At 42.2% G+C, this 16,752-nt stretch overlaps 1 protein-coding gene across 1 annotated transcript in view; it reads right to left on the bottom strand.

The window, feature by feature from the left end:
- Positions 1–5,289: 5,289 nt before the first annotated feature.
- The window catches only part of FAM120A (family with sequence similarity 120 member A), a 117,915-nt gene continuing 106,452 nt past the window's right edge, over positions 5,290–16,752 (bottom strand). The window contains exons 16-18 of the mRNA XM_053925320.1: positions 15,421–15,562; positions 14,668–14,764; positions 5,290–7,183 (exon numbers count right to left, since the gene is read on the bottom strand). Of these exons, the coding sequence (XP_053781295.1) occupies positions 6,875–7,183; positions 14,668–14,764; positions 15,421–15,562 (548 nt within the window). The 3' untranslated portion in view covers positions 5,290–6,874. The remainder of the gene's footprint in view (positions 7,184–14,667; positions 14,765–15,420; positions 15,563–16,752) is intronic.

Below are 16,752 nucleotides of genomic sequence, written 5' to 3' on the forward strand. Positions count from 1 at the left end.
CCTGTGGTATCTGGGAGTACTGAGTTTGTAGACAAAATCCCCTCGGCTGGGTGATCAAATAATGTACTATCCAAAAAGGTACTGTTAATAAAATACCAGAACAGGGGCAAACAGACTTTTCCAGAAAAACTAGGACCAGTATGATCCCCCCACAGCCTATACTGGAGTCAGTCACATCTGTAGGGATGGATATACACAAATCACAGGAGTGGGCACAGCATGACGTCTGGGTGGGTCTGCCAAGGGTGCCTCCAGCTATTTGTTTCATGAGCTGCTGGTGCCTACTGGGCACAGCAGGCTCAGAGTTCTGTCTGGGTAATTCCCACCCAATCTTCAGGTCATTCCTCAAAGAGATTTCCTGACGCCTCTTCCATCCCCACCCAGAGGAAGTATCCTTCTTTCCGATTCATTTTCCTTCATAGAACTTGTTGCCATTGCTGTTGCATTTCCATGTAAATTTATTTTCTCTTTTGTGCATTTTCATGTGACTCTCCTTTTCCTGCATGGTTGAAATGCTACAGCACAGGGAGGTCTCTGTTCTGTTCATGGCCATCTCTTCAGCAGCAAGCACAATGCTGGCCTTAGTGGACCCTCCATGAAGTGGCCAACAGGTAGGCAAAGGAACCAATGGAGATCTGGAAATACCTCTATGCAGGGGAGACCTGGGATCACTCTTTCCAGATGCGTGGGTTTAGGAGTGCTTGGTCAAATACCAGGTGAGGATGAGACCCTCAGCCTCTACTGTTGGAGAAGCAGGGCCACATTTTTTCTTTCTACCCAGGCAGGTTCATTACAGATGGGACTGTTCACATTCAGCTCAGCTGAGGCCACTTCTCGTCACCCCTTTGGGTATCCAGAAAAAAGAAACATGCAACCAGAGCTAAGTCACACCCAGTTAGGTTGTAGCAGCCTTCCCGTGGGTTCAGAGACAACTGGGCAGAGCACAATCTGCACTTACCAGGATGGTGGCATGCAGGGTGTATCTATGAGCTTCCTGGGGCTGTCGTAACAAGGTACCACAGACCAGGTGCTTTAGAACAGAAATGTGTTCTCTCAGGGTTCTGGGGGCCAGAAGTCTGGATGAAGGTGCCAGCAGGGCCGCACTCCTTCCAGAGGTGCTAAGAAGGGTCTGTTTCAGGCCCCTCTCTAGCTTCCAGCAGTTTCTTGGCTTGTGGCAGCATCACTCAAATTTCAAGGCTGTTTTGTCTCTTTGAGTGTATGTGTCTGTGTCCAAATTCCTGTTGGATTAGGGCCCCACCCCACTCCAGCATGATTTCAGCCTAACTAATCACACCTGCAACACCCTATTTAAAGTCCCATTCTGGGGGACTAGATTCAGGACTCCCAACATGAATTAGGGGAGACACAGTCCAACCTCCAGCACAGGGTGAGTTGCCTAGTGCAAAACCTGCTTTGACCCTATCCGTAGGTCTGTGACCCAGGTTGTGTTAGAGAAGCTCACAGAATGAGAAAGGAAGCTCTGATCCCACACCCTGGGACCCATGTGGGGAGAGCAAGGGCAGCTCCAGGCAAAGAAGCATCTGCAAGGTTCACACTACTGAGTGGAAAGTAAGGAGTAAAGGGAGCCAATCTTAGTCTCAGAATCAAGGGTAGAATAAGATCACTGGATACCCACATTTGTCCTTGCAGGTGATGATATGGATGAGGAGACAAATGGTAAATTATTTAAAATTCTTGCTTTGGCCTGGGTTTTCAGAATCATAAAAGAGCCAGGGCATTTCATTCTCTGTTGATTGAAAAATGGAGAAACTGAAGGCACAGTAAACATAAGAAAGGAAGTGCCACCCTCACTGGCAATGGAAGCACATGTAAACCAGAAATAATTTTTCCATCATCTTGGCAAAGAGGTGGCAGGGGTGTGGTCAGTGCTGAGGACCTTGAGGCCCTTCCCAATGCCTTCCACTCTTCTGAATTCCTTCTGGTAAAAATGCTAATCACCTGCAGGGTGGGCATGCATTCCCTTCCATGACCACCTGGAGACCACTCAACCTTCCAGGAGCCACCAGCATGCTCAGAACCCTTACCCTGCGCAAAGGTGGTTTCATCCCGCACTGTGGGTTCTCCCCATCCATTACTTCTGGCCTGGGCCTGAGTCCAATCCCTCTGCACAGACCACCATCCTTGTTGCCCCTGGTCTCATAGGTCTTCCCTGCCAAATGCCCTATCACTGATTTCCTTCACCTTGTCTGAAATAGTCTTATTTGTATACATGTATATTGCACCCCCCCCCCCAAAGACCATGAAGGAAGGGCCCTTGCTATTCTCTGTGCCTTGGGGCCCAGAGCTGGGCCTGAGATGGACAATGAATACTGGGTGAGCAGGTACATCATGGTGCAGCCACCCCTGAAGTTGTGGAGCTGTGGCACAATACAGAATGACAGGGAGAGACAACCAAAAAGGATAATAGATGGGAGAAGAATGTTACAAAACACGGACAAAATTATTTTATGCAAAGAAAACAAAACCACCTGTACAGTGCAAAGATAAACAGCAAATATTAATGGGTGTCTCAGGATGGATGAATTACTGATTTTTCTTTTTTGTTTACTTATATTTTTAACTTACTACAATAAACATTACTTTGTTATTGATTTTTAAAAAAACATGTTTACTGAAATTAGAGAGGAAGGGGGTGGGGGGAGAGAAACATCAATCTGTTGACCCCCATACATGCCTGACCAGTATGTGCCCTGACTGTGAATCCCATAGCAAGATTTTTGGTGTAGGGGAGGATGTGCCAACCAACTGAGCCACTGGATCAGGAGGGCAGAAACAGTTTTGTTATTCCACTAATTTATGCATTCACTGGTTGCATCTTGTATGTGCCCTAACAGGGGATAGAACAAACAACCTTAGCCTATCGGGAGGACGTTCTAACCAAATGAGCTGCCTGGCCAGGGCCAATAAACATCACTTTTGCAATGAGAAAAAGACTGACAGCTATATATTTTTTAAAAGGGTCAATGCCAGCTCAGAATTCATCCAAGGCCCAGCCAGGCCCCACAGGGCCTCCCGCCCCTTGTCACTCTCAGGATGTGGTCCTGGTCATGTGGGTGACACAGCCAGTGTGTTTTCTGCCAGGCATGGTGCCTGCCTTCCATGTCCCTCTGCTTCCCGCCAGGTCTGCACATCCATCCCTACCCCGTCCGAACTGCCAGCTGTTCTCCAGGCGGTGGACCTGCCCAGAGACAGGGAGGGCCGTGCAGTGCCAGGAGCAGGACCAGGCAGTACTGGGAGCAGTCCGCCATGGAGGAGGTGGCGGTCCAGCCAGGCTGCGGTTCTATGACGCTTACTCGCTTACTCGTGAGTGGCGGTAGGACCAGGACCGCTAACCGGACGGGTCATGGAGGAGCGGCGAGAGCTAGGCGTCCCCATCACCTCCCACCTGTAACCGCCACCCCGGAGCCGGGACGGTGGGACCTGACGGCACTTCTGGTCCGCTCACAAAGAGGGAGCTCCCGGAATCTGGTCCGCTCACAAAGAGGGAGCTCCCGGAGTCTCGTCACTTCCGTGGGGCCATGGAGTTCAGGATTGTGGGCACGGGCTGCGCAGGACGGGCGGTATGCTGTCCGGTGGGGTCTTCTGTGGTTGGGTTCCGAAAACCATAACTTGAGAGCTGACCACTCAGGAAAAGCCCCGGCTGCCCCCAACTCCTCTAAGTCCCTGTTGGCTCTCCGCAGGCGGAACTTGTTTCCAGGTGCCTACGCCAGACGCCACAGCCTTAGGCGGCCTCGCCTAGGCAGCTGCGCCGACGCCGCAGAAACAGGACGCTAAAGATGGTACGCGCACAACGTCAGCGCGGGGTACAGGAGCCCGTTGGGGCTGTGCTGGCCCGCCCCGCCCCTTTCTACGCACGGCCCGAGCGCAAGCCCGCCCGCCCTAGACACGACCCTGCTGCCCCCCACGCAAGGCTCCGCCCTATCTTACGCAAGATCCTCCGCGTCCAGCGTAGGCCCGACTCTACGCAGCACTTAGCTCCCTCCTGCCCAGTGTTCTTTCGAGACTGTGTAGCGGGTGGAGCTGAGGCCAGTCTGTTTACCGTCTAGTCCCTCCAGGTCCCATTCCGGCCCGGTTTCCGCGCAGTACGCGGTGAGCGCGTGCCCGCGGTTTTTGCAGTGGTGGGTCCCACAGCGCTAGCTCATCAGGGCCAGGCCGACAGGACAGGCAATCGAGAGGCCCAGTTCTGAGTATGGACACTGGAGTCCGGCAGCACGGACTGAGCGCTGCCCCTACTGCTTTCTAGCCATAGAAGAGGGGAAAAAAGCGTCTCTGATGGTGATAATAGGGTCGTTCTGATAGTACTGTTGGAAGGATTAAATGAGCTAAAACATCCAGACTAGTGCTCTTGAAGTAGCATTTCCTGTTTTAGCACCATTATTGAAGTTGTACACAAGACATGTACAGTGTATTCTCAGAAAACAGAAATCAGTAAAAACATATTCAGTGTCTAATGTTACCGCCTTGTGCTAAGCACTCAGACTCACTGATGTAAAAGTGTACGGTGAAGTGGGGGAGAAGACACAAGTCTTCCATGCACAATAACTCCAAAGAACTCACGTAAACACTTAAGCATGGCTCCCCACTTCCAGTGTGGGTTGTGTAGAGTGACTCACTTCTAAAGAGCAGATATAAAGCGATGGAGACAATTTTACAGTGAAGAAACCTGATCAACACAACCAGATGATCAAGGTCAATCGACAATTATGTCATGTTAACTATATGTACCCCATGATTCATGACCAAAACATCAGACCAATTCCAGTTGAGGGACAGTCAACAAAATACTTTATCAGTACTCCTCAAAACTGTAAAGGTTGTCAAAACAAGGAAAGTTGGAGAAGCTGCCACAGACAAGAGTCGTCTGAGAAGACATGACAACTAAATGTAGTGGATCCCAGAACAAAAAGGGATATTAGGTGAAAAATAGACAAATCCGAATAAAGTATGGATTTGGCTAATTTTTTTAAAAAGTGGTTTAATTAAGATCAAATTTATTTCTTCCTTGGGCTTTTTTTAATAAAAAAAAAATTTCTATTTCTAAACCTGCTGTATCAGAGATAATGTCTTTTTTTGTAACTATGAAACTCAGACATCAACATAATTTTCATATTAACCATGTACGTAAGTTCCTTTAGAGCTGGAAACCTGGAATTATTTGCAGAGAACAAAATATTTATAAATCTTGTTTATTTGACCAACTCTTTAGTAGCTGTTTAAATCTGAATTAAATCTCAGTAAAATACAAGGAATTTAAAAGCCACACCATACTTTATACTAAAAGAATAAAGATTTTTATTAAGCATTGTAAGTTGCATTCAATAGCCTTCAATACACCACACCACAACCCATCTACAATCAGTCAAACCCAACAGCAGTTCATTCTTGCACAATCCATGAGTTAGGGCAAAACTCCCTTCAACTTACAGTAAGATCCTACTCAGGTCTTGCGGGCAGGGATGGGGAATTACATCTCATTTCTGATCACTAATGTGTGATGAAGAGCATCAGGAGAATTATATGAAAACGAATAAGAAGTGATTCTGATTTCAAAGTACATTGTTTGGAAACATTAACAAAAACATCAAAATGATATAAGTATACCTGCTTCTACTAAATTCTTGATGGGAAAGTTCTCAAGAACAAGCAATTTGATTCCTGCTACAGAAGGGTATTTTTTTTTTTTTTTAAGATCAAAGGGATTTTTTTTTGTTTTTCACAGAATTTCATATTTTGCTAATATGAAGGCATAAAAACAGCAACAAAGAACAATAATGCATACAGCAGTGAGTACACCAGGGTAATGTTGATATTCGAAACAGCTAGATAATTTTGGGGGGTTTTTAGAATAAATGCAACAGAGGTCAATAATCACAAAATTTTAAGGTTAGAGCAAGATCAGTCAATGACTAAACAGAGTTAACATCTTTTATAGGACTATTACTGATTATTAGCATTTTTTGTTTTGCAAATGGGCACATACTGGTAAGAATGGAAGAAAGGACAATAACATGCATAATATTAACTACACACTTTAAAAATTATGAACCATGCAGAAGTTTAGCTCAAGTAGTAGCACTAATGGTCTACGTTCGATTCAAAACCACATAGTTCATTGATCACAGATGCATGGTATTTAAGTCACAAAAAGTTTCAGAACACATTGTGTTGATTTTGAAAGGTCATTTGCATCTTCTATGATTTCAACTTTATCTCCATTTAACTTGCTTGTAAAGTATGTATGATGTACTGTATATTGAAAATCAGCAGAACGGCAATATTACTCTATAATTTTTTTGTTTTGATAGTTGCACTTTTTCTTTTAACACAAAAGAACCACATCAACAGTGATGAAATTTAAGTAAGAAATAAAAACTGTGGTTGTGCCTTACTTCTTTCATAATCATAAAATCAAAGCCTTAAACAAAGCTTTCTTGTGAACAGTAATGCAAAATCAAAGATAATGGCATACATATGGTGCCAAATGCTAAAAATGATATTTTAAGCTATATATAAAGACTGCCAAAATTTGTTTTCTTTATAGTTCAAGAAACACAACTATAGGCTTTTGTCGTAACCAGTTTAAACTGTGTGTACTTCATTTTAAGTGTGGGAGTCAAATGCTCTTCATTTTCTTTCTCTCTTTTTGTTTTATTGTAGCATTTTGACTACAACTGGTTAAAACTAAAAATGTGTTTTTTAAATCTCTGATATCAAAGAGGGATCCGAATTTCCAAAGTCCTCATTTTTCTCTTACGGAAAGGAAAAAATGTACATAACTGTAGGCTCTCTTTCTCTCCAGATATTCCTAAATCCTTACCCTTCCAGCATCCTTCACCCTCTATAAAAAATAAGTTTATTCTTCTTGCTTTAAGACAGCTGCCTCCAGAGCATCAGCTCCACGGCAAGCACTGTCTGTGCTTAGTGCATTTAAGTGAGGATTTGTATTGCACGTCTTAGAGTCATTGTTCAAGGCACTTTCCGAGTGGCTGGGGGCCCTGGCGTCACCTGCACTCCCATTCATCTGGGAAGCCAGCTTCTCAGCCACTGCTCCGTTTTCAGCCAGGGACCCATCTGAAGACACGGCAGAAGACTTGGATTCCCCGGATCTCGACTTCAGTTCTTTGGCCACTTCTTCTGCTGAAGCAGCATAAGGAGGCTTGCCCTGTTTAAAATGAATTACAAGTGATAGGGCAGCTTTTGATAAACAGTGGGAAAGAAGGGGTGCTAAATGAGGTTTGACGGCACTCGCTACACATTCAAGAATAGAATATAAAACATTTCATGTACCCTCTACTCTATACATACTCTGTACACTCTATAAGTCTACATACAATCTATACATTCTATTATATACTCTCTATCCTATATACTCTATATACATTTCCTACGTATGCAATTAACACACTCTGTCTTTGCTTCTGATTGACCTTCATCTGGCAGAAGCTTTTCCTGTCTCAGTGGTTTCCTTCTGTGTCCACTTCTCTCAACTTCCCTGTAGTTAATGTCGTGCTGAGTGATGAGGGAGATCCCCACTGGAAGAGTCCTAAATAACCCTTTTGTATAGCATCAAGACATTTAAAGTATTGTAACAAACACCCCTTAAGTCTACTCTGAAGTTTCAGACTATGCCTGTCCCCCATATGAGCAACAACTGGCACATTTGCCAGTAACAGGCAGCAGGATGCCCATTTCTACTGGGAAATGAAAAAATGAAGCAATTATTGCTGGGCAACTTCAGAAAGAAGCAAGTCCGCACTGATAATTGCAACATGTTTGTGGTTTATCTCTTCTGAATGGGTCTGTCCTTCCCCCTAACAGATTTAAAAACAATTGTCTGGAAAAAATGGACATTGAGACTACTTCAGCACATTTCCTGAAAAGAGAAGGCCTTTCTGCAAGAATCTGTGAAGATGACTAAGACCTTTCAGTTGCTTACATCTTCTTAGACCATGATTTCTCAACCTGATGCCAGGTTTTTAGACCTCGTAATTCTGTCATGGACTGTCTGGTTATGAGCATTACTGGCCTCTGCCCATAGAAGGCAGGAGCACTTGCAGCCCAAGGTGTGACAATCAACCATGTCTCCAAACAATCTAGTGTCCCCTATGAGTGACATTGTCATGGGTGAGAACCACTGTCAGAGACTGACTTGTTGCTGAAGAAAACATTAATGGTCTTTACCTTCAAATGGTCACTTTTAAGATGAGAAAACTGAGGCCTAGAACAGGTAAGCTGCTTACAGATCTTCCAGCTCCATATCCCATCCCCTTCAACATAAGAGGGTGATGCATCTAGTGCTTTCTAGTTCTCGCTACTCTGGGAATCAGGTTGTTTTCTTGGTTGAAAATAAGGGCCATCTGTTCAGCCCAAAGTGGGGCTGAAGGTGCCCATCACCGTTGCCTTAGGAACATCTTCTCCTACACCAGTGGCTACCATGTATCTGCCTGGGATCCATGTCCCACATTGTTTTCTCATTTTAGTTTTCGATCTTAAGAGTTCAGAAACTCTAATGTAAACCTTTTCAGAAGTCTGTACTACTGTCATTTTCTTGGAACCTTGAAATAAATAATATAAAAATATAGGAAGAATAAAATATAGAAGGGCCAAGACGGGGCAAAAGATAATAGTGAAGATCTCAAGTACATGCTTTCAAACCTCAAAGCCCATGCTCTCTTAGGAAACAGTCCACTCACTGGACTAAACAGACACCTGCAACATACGGTATTGACAGTGGTGACAGTGTGGACCCCTCACAGATGCCTGCTGCAGGAACTGCGTCAAGGGACCTGTTTATTAATTAGGGAACCTCCCCACAGTCACACTCTGGGGGGGATGTGGAGGTGTGCATGGAGGATGTAAGAGGAATGAGAAGGAAAGTCACCTTGTACCTCTCTCTAGAGCCAATTCTTCCAGTAAGCCTTGGCCACTGTGAGGTGTCCCCGCACCAAGTGACTAACCACAAGCACAGGGCAGCACTGCCTCTGCTGCACATACACTCTTAGAACTAGCCCCACCAGGACGGCAACAACGGAGACAGGAGAGACAAGACACTCTCAGGAGACAAGCTGCCCTTCATTACCTGTCCTTAAGATGTAAAAAGACTACTGTCACCTAAAAATGAGCAACAAAAGTACCAAGTGGAACTACATGTGATGCCATTATAAGAAAGTAAGGGATGAAACAACAGCCTTACGGGCAATGAAATATTTCAAAGGCATGTCCATAAAATCCCAAGACTGCTCCTCTGATTTCAAAGTGGGCTGTGACAGGACAGGAAATGCACAGTTGAAAACAAGAAAAGCAAGGAAGTGAGGTGAAAATCTTATAAAAGAATTCAAAATAAAAAGATTATTCCAAAAATGAAGACTGAACTAGAGGACACATACACCAAATAAATATTGTAATACCTGAACAAACTGAAAAGAAGAAAATTTTTACAATCAGAAAGAAACAAAGATAGGCAAATGCAAATCAAAACTATATTTGATACTACTTCATACCTACTGGGATGGCTAAACTCAAAGACAAAATAACAAAAAATGTTAGTGAGAATGTAGAGGAATCAGAACCCTCGGACATTGCTGGTAGGAATGGAAAATGGTGCAGCCACTTCGGAAAAAGTTTGGTGGTTCCTCAATTAGTTAAACTGAATTACCACATGATAATTCAATCCCATCTATATACCCAAGAGACCCGAAAACATGTGTCTACACAAACACTTGTACACAATGATTATAGTTAACAATACTCTATTGTACAGGGTGGGGCAAAAGTAGGTTTATAGTTGTATGTGAAACATAGTTTATTCTTAATATTATTTATTAACTTTTGTATTTCTTTCCATACGAGCTATAAATCTGCTTTTGCCGTACCCTGTGTATTTGAAGGTTGTGTATGAGAGAGAAGATCTTAAAAGTACTCATCACAAAAAAACTTTTTAAAAATTATGGAAGGTGATGGATTTTAACTAGACTTAATGTGGCGATCATTTTGCAAATACACAAATATTGAATAATGTTATATATCTGAAACTAATTTAACTTTATATATTTATATCTCAAGAAAACTTGTGGAAAAAACCCAAAATTGTACATATATATTCATAGCAGCATTATTCATAATAGCCCCCAAATAAAAACAACCTAAATGTCTATCAACCAATGAATACAAAGTGTGGTCCATCCACAAAATAGAATATTACTCAACAATTAAAACGAATGAAGTATTGGCACATGCCACACATGTATTTATTTACACGAAAGGTACAGACAGCAAGTCCACTGAGACACAAAGCAGATGTGGTTATCCGGCTGGGGCAGGGTAGTATGGGGGATAGTGCTTGCTCATGAGTATGTGGTTTCTTCTTGAAGTGATGAATGTTTTGGAATTAGTGGTAACTACTACATGACCTTGAGAATTATATACTTTATTTATTGATTTTTTAAGATTTTATTTATATTTAGAGGTGATGGAGGGAGAAAGACAGGGAGGAAAACATCAATGTGTGGTTGCCTCTGGTGTGCCCCTATTGGGGACCTGGCCTGCAACCCAAGCATGTGCCCTAGATTGGGAATCGAACCAGCGACCCTTTAGTTTGCAGGCTGGCACTCAATCCACTGAGCCACACCAGCCAGGGTGAGAATCATATAGTATAAACAAGTGAATTGTATGGTATGTGACTTATATCTCAAAAAAAGAAAGGGAAAGATAAAAAGAAATGAAGAGTATGACAAATACTGAAGACAAGGACAATAGAAGCACCAGAGATTAAAACAAGCAAGGAGAAAGAACAGAAATGAAAAACTAGTAATCAAGAAAACTTTCTGATGTAAAACAAGATTTGAAATTGTGTTTGAAAGAGCATTGAACCAGAATAGCAAGGTGTATCACTAAACTTTGACAGAAAAACAAAAAACAATTTGGGCATTTAAGCCAAAACAGCAAATGACTTCAGAGAGAAAGACAATTACATCATCATTGTTTATTTGGTTTTTTTCAAGTTCTCTACATGCAACAGCACAGTCCATTTAAAAAATATATATATATTTATTTATTCTTAGAGAGGGGAAGGGAAGGAGAAAGAGAGAAACAGCAAGTGTGGTTGCCTCTCACTCGCCCCATACTGGGGACCTGGCCCACAACCCAGGCATGTGCCCTGAGTGGGAATTGAACCAGCAACCCTTTCTTTGGTTTGCAGGCACTCAATCCACTGAGCCACACCAGGCAGGGAGACAATTAGACTATTATCAGCCTTTGACAGCAAAGCTTTATGAGAGAAGAAAATGATTATCACAGATGTAAGATACCTGGGGAGGAGATGTGAGTCAGTGTTTTTAAGTACAGATATACCTTGCTTTATTACTTTCTGCTTTATTGTGCTTCACAGATGATCCAATTTCAGAAATCAAAGGCAAGACTCTCCACCAGCAAAAAAGATTACAATTCTCTTTATTGAGGTACTTAGTTTATTGTAGTGGTCTGGAAATAAACCCACAATATCTACAAGGTATGCCTATGTTAGGAAAACAACCTCTTTCAAATTGAATATTTTTTTTCCCTAAGTCCTCCCTGAAGAATGTACTGAAGAAGAGCCCCAGAGGAATAAAATGGGCCTGCAGACACAGGCTGGTGGGGCGGAGATGTACGGAACCTGGACAGATGAGGCTAAAGGAAGAGTGAAGCCGGTCACTCCTATATGCTCAAATCATGCAGGTGCAACAGCACAGCTATTTTTTTTTTTCAATTTCAAGATGGTGGGAGCAGGGAAGCATATGCCAACATTTTACCTGTTCTCAGTGACAGTGCTGGTGACGGCAGTATTAACTGTTCTGAGCTGCCTGTGTGTGTAATATGGGATAAAGTAAATATGAGTATGGTACATTCCAAGTTAATCATCCCCTAGGTCCTTAGGAACCAAGATTCTCAGGATGAGAGGATATACAGATATAAACAGTAAAGGTTAAGTAAGACTTCTGAAGTTCTAAATTTGAATTGAAAGAGTTAGTATAAACTCTTGAGGTTTTTCACTGGAAAAAAAAAAAAAAAGGCAGCAGCATAAGTGTTTTACTTTGCTATGTCATTAAGCGTCCCTCCCTTTCTTGTCCTTCACATTATCTGTTAAGGGACATCCCAGGCATTTCATGACAGACTTCTGGATTCTGCTGAGTACAGACTCATGGTGCCCTTCCCCCGTGTGGCTCCCTTCTGCACCCAGCACATACAAGTGCATATGCATACCTTCTTCCCCTCTAGCTCTGTCCACAAGAAAAGCCCAGAAGTCGTGACTTGGTGTGGAAGAAAGGACAGACATAACAACGAAGAAATCAAGTGAAAGCACCATACTCCTCAGTATGAATCGAAAACACTGGTATGAATTCATGAGGATCCTATCTTAAAAATATATATAATAAAAAGCATTTTCATGTATGAAGAGATGGAGCTGTGTGTACACAGAGAACCAGGAACAGTGACTAACCCCTAGCCCCACGGTAGTCAGGGTATATTGGTGCCTATACTATGGTCTTGAAAAGCTGTTTTCCACTGAAGAAACTAAGAAACTAAGAGAAGTGGCTGTTGCAAGTCTGCTGGGCTGGGTGACACCCTAGACAGAAAGCTACAGAGGACCTGAGGTCACAGTGAAAGGGCCCAGCAGCCTAGGATGAGCAAGGTGAGACTTCAGCACCACATGCAGACCTTTCCTTTCCTGTAAGGGCTGTAATACTTGGGCACTAAACAAGAAGCAATAGGAAGCATTTATTTATAAATACCCTATGAAATAAAGAAAAAAGAAATGATGGGTTAAGACATCTTCACTCTGCAATCCCTAAGGAATGAATGGGTCTAGTCATCACGGCACCAGTGGGTCCAACACATAAAAATAGACAAGCAGACATGAAAGCACACAGGTGCACTCCAGTCTAGCCACAGGGACAAACCCAAGAAGAAGGGAGCACCCAGATCCAGCTACCAGCGTGCAAAAAAGACATAAACAGCCACACGGGGGAATGGCACCATGAGTGTGTACTCAGCAGAATCCAGAAGTCTGTCATGAAAAGCCTGGGATGTCCTTTAACAGATAAAGTAAAGGACAAGAAAGGGAGGGATGCTTAACGACATAGCAAAGTAAAAGAAAATGAACAAAACTACCATGTCTAGGGACCACACACCTGAATGATAAAACCACAGAGAGGACAAGATAACTGAAAACAGAATCAATTCTGGGTCGTGGTTATTTTGGGCGGCGGGAAGAGGGAAGCATTGGGATATGGAGGGAGTGGCTCTTGGTATGGCTGGTGATGCTACTCATCATGTAGTGGTGGCATATGGGTATTTGCCTTATAACTAATTAAGCTACACATCCGTTTTGTGTGGTTTTTGGTAAATATATTTTACATTGCAGTTTTTAAGCAATATGGGGACACATATTCCCTACTACTACCAGCTCAGGAAATGCCCCATTATCCACTTCAGCCCAGGTGGCAAACACAAGGCGGGTAGGCTGAATCCGGCCCTCCACCTTGTTTTATCCAGCCACGCACCTTGTTTCTACCCAGCAGCAGTGCTGAGCTCCTTTCCCCTAGTTAAGGAGTAGTTACATTTATACAGTCCTAAAATTACATTTGGCCCTTTGAAGGCAACCTTGAGTCTGATGTGGCCCCCAGTGAAAATGAGTGTGACAGCCTTGCACGTGTAACATACCACAAGGACCATTTTTCCAGGAAAGGCTCTGGGTTGGAGCCACAATAAGGTGACTCCCTCTCCTAAATCTGTTTAGCGGCTAAGAGTGTCTTTGGCTCAAAAGGCATCTCTGTGAAGGCAGAGGAAGGTCAGGGTGGGGCTGGGGCAATCGGGGGCACATTTAGCCATGTTCCTCCCTTCGCTGGATGCTGTGCTGGAAAGAAGGGTGGCCTGTGCCCCACTTTAGGGAAGGGACTGCCTTTGTATTTGATGTTTGATGTAATTCATTAAAACAAGTTACCAAGATGCTAAGATCACCTGGTAAAGACAGTTTTATCTTCTCTTGTCCAATTAAGTTTCTAAATATGGGTTATTAATATGAGTTGCAAGAGTACACTCCTCTTAATATATATGTGAATAGCATTGAAATAAACTGTACACTCTGGTTAACTAATATAATTCAAGAAGTGAGACAATATACTACAGTGTTACAGCTAACTGATGTTTTCAAAAGGTCATTCCAAAGTGGAAGAAAAGTTCTAGCTCTTTTCTGAAGACAGGCACATGACTTATTTCCTCTTTGGCTGATCGTTTCTGGGAGAAGTTAGTCAAGATGGACCAGGAGAAGGAGAAACAGACATACTGTCCCAGCACTAAAAGTCACAATTTTCTTTTTAAATCCTAAATGCTATTTACTAATAATATTTTTTAATATAAACACCATTAACGGCCCTCGGTTATTCTCAGTAAATTCCTATGAGCAGCTGTGAACAGGAGCACAAACCTCACAGACGTGCTTTACGTGCTTTCAGTTGAGGGACTTTGTAACTGGTGAGCACCACATGCCACTATCAAGTTAGGTGTTCCATAAACACGTCCCAACAACACCCCTGCCTGGAATGAAAACACTAGCCTGAAAAACAAGACACTAGGGAGTGAACCAGCACCAGCATTATGTCGTGTTATTACCTGAATCGCACCCTGGTTTTTGTAACCTCTGCCATAGTACCTCCCACCTCTTCCAAATGTTCTGATCACTGGGGTGGAAATAACTCCTCTTGGACGCCTGAGTAAATAGAAGAGGACAAAAGCAGAAACACTTGAATCTGTTTTAAACAGCATTTAACACATTTAAAATAACATCAAATGGGTCCAGGCTGGATAGTTCAGCTGGTTAGAGCGTCATCCTGATATACAAGGTTTTGGGTTCGATATCTGGTCAGGACACCCAAAATCAACCAATGAATACGTCAACGAGTGGAACAACAAATTGATGTTTTTGTTTCTCTCTCCCTGGCCTCCCAAGATCAATAAAAACAAAAACTAAAATAAAATAATATCAAATGAATTTAGTATTTAATCTTATGCTATAGGAAGCATTGAGTTTATTTATTAAATCATGGACGTGCCAAAGATAGATTCCAAGGGGTCAATCTTACTTTTTTGGTCCATATCCAGCGCATGCAATTTGAAAAATACAGTTCAAAAATGCTGTTTTAAATATTAAAAATTGGTTAACTGAATAATGTGTGGATAATTATTTAATGATTTAAATAATTATATAACAGTACATTAAATGCAATCCTATGTAACTACTGAGAATATTATAAAGAGTGTAGTTAATGATATAAAAATGTTTCTAAGAAACTCGTAACTGAAAAAAGCAAGTAAGAGGCCATTTTTAAGTTTATATAAGTACATTTTCATTGTTTTAGCACTTACCCTCTTGCTGGTCCTCCGACAGAAACAACCTGTAGGGGAAAAGGCCCACGGCCCCCACGGCCCCGTCTGCTTCCAGCCCAGTGGCCGACTACGGTGCCAGCTATTTCTAGCTTCCCTCCCTGAGAAGGTATAGGTTGGATTCCTACATGAAAAATAGACAAAAAAAAAATCCTTATTATCCCAATCCCAGATTTAAAAGTGGCCAAGAGAAACAGGCAAGCATTTTCTTTTCAATTATGGTTTATATTTCCTATGAAGCCCTTTCTCTTGCTTTGTGATGATTTATTCATTATGTGGAATATCTATGTGCACATTTGATTTTAATGGTTTTAACTGTTGTTAAAAATACACCTGAAAGTAAGACAAATGTGGTGACTACTCAAATAACCCATGACAACTGAAATAGGTCACAACTACAAAGTATGCAAGATAGAAATACATTCCATCATGTACTGTCCTTGGTGCAGATGGCTTGTATGTTATTTTCTGTTAGGATAATTACTTCCAAGTTTAATACCTTAACCAAACATTATGGAAATTAATCAGTAAACAAAGCTTGTTATTTCTTCTTGTACTGTTAAGTTAGAATCCCCTATGCTAGGTAACAAATTCACTGTATGCACCAACTTCTATTAATCATCAGTAGCCTGCATATTCTAAGGTTTTCTGACATGTTTACCCAAGAAAATTCTCTGTTAACTCAGTAAAATTTCTGATAAAAATATAACAAAGCAGAACTGCAAGCATCTTATTTTCTGGAAGATGGAATGAACTGTAATAAACTCGTCATCCAGTTGTTAGCCATAATGATTTTGCAGCTAGATAGTGCTGTCCAATAAAATCTGGGATAAGCCTTTCATTTTCTAGTAGCCACATTACAAAAATACAAAGAAACATATGAAATAAGTATTAATGGCATCTACTTTATTTAACTCAATATATCCAAAATATTATTTCAACATGTAATCAATATAAAAAACTATTAATGAGATATTTCGCATTTCCCCCCGATATTATGTCTTTAAAATCAAAGTGTATTTTTCATTTAGGACACAGCTCAGGTTGGATGAGTTATAGTTAAAGTGCTTGAGAGCCACATGTGGCCACTGGCTAGTATGCTGGACAGCACAGATTGAGTTCCAGACACAATTTAGGGGAAGTTAGGAAGCAGGTTCCTCTTGTCATTTCACCTTAAGATTTCCCGCCAGCCCCTATGTTTTATCCCAACTGCAGGCTAGCATGAGTTCCCAGGCTGGGGCTGCAAGCATATACATCTCATTGCCCACCAAATGATATAGGGACAGGAAGGAAAAAGCACTCAACAGCTGGGAG

This window comes from Desmodus rotundus, chromosome 1 (assembly GCF_022682495.2).
Source record: "Desmodus rotundus isolate HL8 chromosome 1, HLdesRot8A.1, whole genome shotgun sequence".
NCBI classification, from domain to species: domain Eukaryota; kingdom Metazoa; phylum Chordata; class Mammalia; order Chiroptera; family Phyllostomidae; genus Desmodus; species Desmodus rotundus.